Below are 5224 nucleotides of genomic sequence, written 5' to 3'. Positions count from 1 at the left end.
ATAAGAATTTTTATATAATTTTATAATTTTCTCACATTTTTTTATACGGATTGGAACATTTTTCAGAAAATCTACATCTTTTCTCATATATGTTCTCATATATGTGAATTTTTTATATATATTAATTATGAAATATAATCGTAAGATTTTTAAGATTTTTTTATAAGTATAATTTCTGATGAAATATTATAAAATCTAAAAAATTTTTTAATATTTTTTAAAAATTATGGGATGAGAAATTTCAAAATATTTCAAAATTTACTTGTATAAAAAATTCTGAGAGAAAATGTAAACTTTTCGAATATTTCGAGTATTTCTGAAAAAATGTTCCAATTCGCATAGAATTTATAAAATTATGAGAAAAATTTTCACCAGTGTTGGCAACAATTTTTTTTAAATATAGATCAGAAGATCTCAATAAAATTGAATTGAATTTATTATGTTGTTAAAGTCATGACTTTGTACACAATATTTAAAAGACTTTAATTATCGTTTATTTCTTATTAAAAAAAATAATGAGGGGCCGCACCAAAAGATACAGAGATTAGGTTGAATATCGCTTCATGTGGAAAGTTATAAACGCATTGTGAAATCGTTACAATTTTCCACGCAAAGCAAAATTCTACATGAGTTTACAATTTTTCATGACAAACAACGTTAACATTAATAATTTATAACCTTGATTGTATTGACTTTTTGTTTTGAGTTTATCGATAAGTATTTTAGACGATTGTAATCAGTACGTATCAGTCAATAAGTTAGACAACATGTAGAGGTATATGCAATCAAATATTTCTCGCTATATGAAAGTATCATTTTATACATTATTTTACAGAATTTTTATTGAAAAAAGTACATAATTGAAATGAATGGATTAATATTTTTCTTATATTATAAGTTCTATTTTTTACAGTATAAGTTACTGAACGATCAACATATTAATTAAAATTTTTTGCATACGTGCTATATATATTTTATTATTCTTTTAATATATTAATTTCACTTAAATTGGTATATTTTGCAAAACTCGTTTTGTTAATAATTTTTTAATAAAGAATGACCGACAACTAAAATCTTTTAAATATTGTTCAGAATGATGATTTTGACAATATACATATATATATCAAGGTCAAGACCATTGGAGTCTTTTAATCTTCATTTTTACATTTATAATTTCTATTAATGCAATAAAGGATTTACGGTAATTGCAAAGATTATAATATTGTAGATTATTACATTCTATATTAATACGAAGGCTAACAGGCATGTGTTATATAAAATTTAATATATTATTGTTAATATATTATTGTTAATATATTATTGCCATAATATTTTTTATAAATTTAAATCTACAAATCATGTTAAACAAATGCTTCAATTCACTTGTTATTGAAAATGCTATTACATAAATTTGACGTCATGATTGTTAGATAATACTCGTTAAATAATAATCATTGCAGATTAGTGTTGTTTTAACTATTACATGTGTAGATTACCGTTCGTGTAAGCATCATAGTTAATCTTCTTGACTATTTTCCCAATGTTCTGCGTAATACTGATATGTTTTCTGTGTTTGGAACACACACTCATACACTGTTTCAACTTTTCTGATGCTTTCACGATGTGTTTCTGAAAATTACACATAATACAATTGTTAAAGAAGATAGATTTCGCACGGCTCTAGTACGACTAAATAAAAAAATGCTTGAAAAACGTTGCAGGAAAAACGTTAAATATCGAAATACTTGTTCGAATGTAAGAATCGCCTCCAGGAATGCGAATACGCTAGTCCCTAGAGAATGGTACATGCTGCTATCCGCCCAAGGCTCCATGATTTTTTTCGCTTCATCGAAGTCGTTGTTAAAGAAACAGTGAATCGCCTTTTTCGCTTCCATTATCGCTGTATCCAAATCCATAGACGCGAGTCTAGATAAAGATTTTGCAAACAATTTTGCAACGTTAAAAAAAGCACATAATTATGATATAAGCATAATAATGCACATAATTATAATATGCATTATGATCATGGAAATCTCAAGCAAGAAATTATTAATCTTTTTGAAGAAAAAGAGATACTTTAACCAGAAATAACATACAATAATACTTATCAATATAATAACGATCAATATAATACTAACATATAATAATACTAACATACAATAATAATTATCAATATAATAACGAGTTTTTACTCTTTAATAAAAAATTCACAAAGCAAAGAAAAATCTTTTACATAAAATAATAAATAAATATGTAAATGACGTCTAATACGTACTGTGGTAATGATTCCTGAGCATCTTGAAACTGAAATGCATATAAATTATGTATAGTTTTACAAAAACATAAATTGACTCAATAAAATATTTACCTCATCATCGCCTTCAACGTCCGACATTTTCAGTTGGTGTTAGGAAATCGTTCTGCAAAGATAACATAATTTTGTTACCTTTAAAAATTGCTCTTATTAAATATTCAATGCACACGTATATATTTATTAACATTTCTATCTTAAATTTTGTATATATTGAAAATTTATCGGACAGTTGTACTATTATTATACTGTCTTAAAAATTTTGAAATATATTACGGAAAATGCGCGCATTCTAGTTTTACATTAAAGAGAAACGAGCGTCGCAAAATGAAATTAATGAAAAAACCATTGTGAAAAATATTACATTTAGAAAGTTGGACGATTTTAAATTAAGTTGCTTGATTTTAAATTATATTTAGAAAGTCACGAAGTTAATAATCCGTTAAAACAGCATCAACAGTAATCTACGGAAAAATAATTTCCAGTTTTAATAACTTGATGCGAATCTGGATATCGATAATATATATATATATATATATATATATATAATAAATCAGCTGATAATATAAGTACGCGTGGTGAAGTAAAGTTCACTAATGCTAAAAAATTATTTCAGAGAACTTGGAGTTTTTTTGCGAATATGAAACACATATAGAAATATTCAAGAAAATATCACTTTGAACTAATAAACAATAACTAATTAAGATAAAATAAACGTTATCTAATAATTAGTAAGCAGCAATATAAATTATATGGATGATTATAGACGATAATGAAAATGAAGATAAGAAAAACGAGCAAAGAAACTTTGTCTACACAATCATATTGAAATTTCACGCGAAGTTTTTACAAAACGGTGTTCTTGCCTCACAATCTATTCCGTGATAAATTTAATTTCAAGTTCGTCTCAATCTATTTGCTGCTGTATTTATAAAACATATATGTAAAAATAAAGACGCCGTTGTGTTCGTTTAATTTGCATTCATCGCCACAAGAATCATTATCTAAAGAAATCGATGTGCTTGGACGAAAGTTTGTCTCGCGATTCCAGCGCGTAATAAACAATTTAACTTTCTTATCCTCCCTCCTTAGACTCTGACCAGTTTCACTTCGCCGCGATGCGGCGGCTACGAAATGGGGCTGCGAAGTCTCACAAGAGTTGGGGGAGCAACGAAAGCATAACAAGATGCAGCATTAAACGGCGATCATCGATATTTTTTTTTTTATAAAATCTCCCATGTCAAAACATCCCGACAAAGACAAACGATTCACTTCACGGTTCACATTTCACCTCCTTCGTAAATTGTCCTAATCCCCGTTTCGCAAAGATATTCCTAGCGAAAATAAAGATTGAAGTGTAAATCGAATGTAAGGACACAGAGCAAACAGGGGAGAATAACAAAAGTGTGAACGAATCTTCTACACTGAGAAAAAATTGTTCATTTTATTAAATTAATTTAGTTTGTCTTTATTTTTTTCAATATTTGACTTACGTTCCGATTTTTATTTTTGCTAGGAATCCCATACAACATGGATCTTCAAGTAACATTTGTTGTTCAAATAACATGTCTTCTGAAGAAGTCCAAAACACATCCTAATAAATAAACCTCAGTTTATGTTGACGTACAAAGAAATTTATCATTAGCTTAAATTGAATCTTTCAATTAAAAAAATGTTTTTTATTTTCTCCATTTTGAAGAATAAATCTACATTCGATTTTTTTAAACTCGATATAGAATATCTACTAATACTAAAATAATAGTTAATATTAATAGTTAAAAAACGATTCTACTTTAAAACAAAAAACTTTAAACTGTAAAATAGAATTGTGAAAATTTTTTTTAATGAAAAGACTGTATTTGAACTAAAATTATTATTCATTTCATCACACATAAGCATTGTTCATTTTGTCTCTCGGGAACTGCTCGGGGTCCGGGCTCCGAATAAACTCAACTCAATTTGAAATGTAGGATTCATACTCTGTACGACGTCTGACATTCATCATAACAACAAACGTTAGACGGATATCGTACGTACACTTAAAAAAAAGTATAATCAATTTTAATAAATATTTAGTTAAATACTGCCAACTAAATATACCTTTATTAAATATAAAGGTATATTTATTTCATACAAGAAATGTTAATTTGATTTAACAATCATTTTTTTATTGAACAAATATTTACTTATTGTAAATGTCTAATTGGCAGTATTGAATTAATATTTATTAAATTAATATTTTTTTTCTCAGTGTAAATCTTACATTTCAAGTACGCTGGGTTCATTCGGAGCGACCCCGAGCAGCTCTCGAGAGACAAAACGAACAATATTTTTAGCAATTGTAAAAAATTTAAGAAAAACCGGCGTGTGAGGTTTACTTGAAAGGATATTGCGTCTCTCGGATAAAGTGTGTATGATCCTTTCTAAACCGAGGTCTTTATCCACTGTACTTTATCCCTAGTCAGTCGCTCACCAGATCGTTTTAGAATATGAGAATTCGCTCGAAGAGAATAACGAGGACGGCTTTGGATCGCGAAGAGGCCTCACGAAATCGCAACGAAGTCGTTTTTGAGACAGCCGGCAAGGAATGATTTCGGATCTTTCGCACGTGGAAAGTAGACTGTCACGAAGAAAGTATAGGCAGGCTAGACCTACATTTCCTAAACCCGCGCATGGCACATCATATGAAGTGGAGAAGGCAGAAGAGAAGGAGGAGGAGGAGGAGGAGGAGGAACAGGAGGAGGAGGAGGAGGAGGAGGAGGAGGAGGAGGAGGAGGAGGAGGAGGAGGAGGAGGAGGAGGAGGAGGAGGAGGAGGAGGAGGAGGAGGAGGAGGAGGAGGAGGAGGAGAGGACGCGACACGTCGTAGAACGTCCCGAGGATAGTTACGAGTACGTAGTAAGTTACAGTGACGG

General features: G+C 29.6%; 1 protein-coding gene across 1 annotated transcript in view; it reads right to left on the bottom strand.

The window, feature by feature from the left end:
• LOC105626321 (tetratricopeptide repeat protein 39B-like) overlaps window positions 1–2395 on the bottom strand; it is a 6793-nt gene extending 4398 nt beyond the window's left edge. The window contains exons 1-4 of the mRNA XM_012207623.1: window positions 2369–2395; window positions 2276–2304; window positions 1746–1926; window positions 1497–1629 (exon numbers count right to left, since the gene is read on the bottom strand). Of these exons, the coding sequence (XP_012063013.1) occupies window positions 1497–1629; window positions 1746–1926; window positions 2276–2304; window positions 2369–2395 (370 nt within the window). The remainder of the gene's footprint in view (window positions 1–1496; window positions 1630–1745; window positions 1927–2275; window positions 2305–2368) is intronic.
• Window positions 2396–5224: the final 2829 nt, after the last annotated feature.

This window comes from Atta cephalotes, assembly GCF_000143395.1.
Source record: "Atta cephalotes unplaced genomic scaffold scaffold00005, whole genome shotgun sequence".
Taxonomy (NCBI): Eukaryota; Metazoa; Arthropoda; class Insecta; order Hymenoptera; family Formicidae; genus Atta; species Atta cephalotes.
The sequence above is the reverse complement of the archived record's forward strand: the minus strand, read 5'-3'. Positions and strand labels throughout refer to the sequence as shown.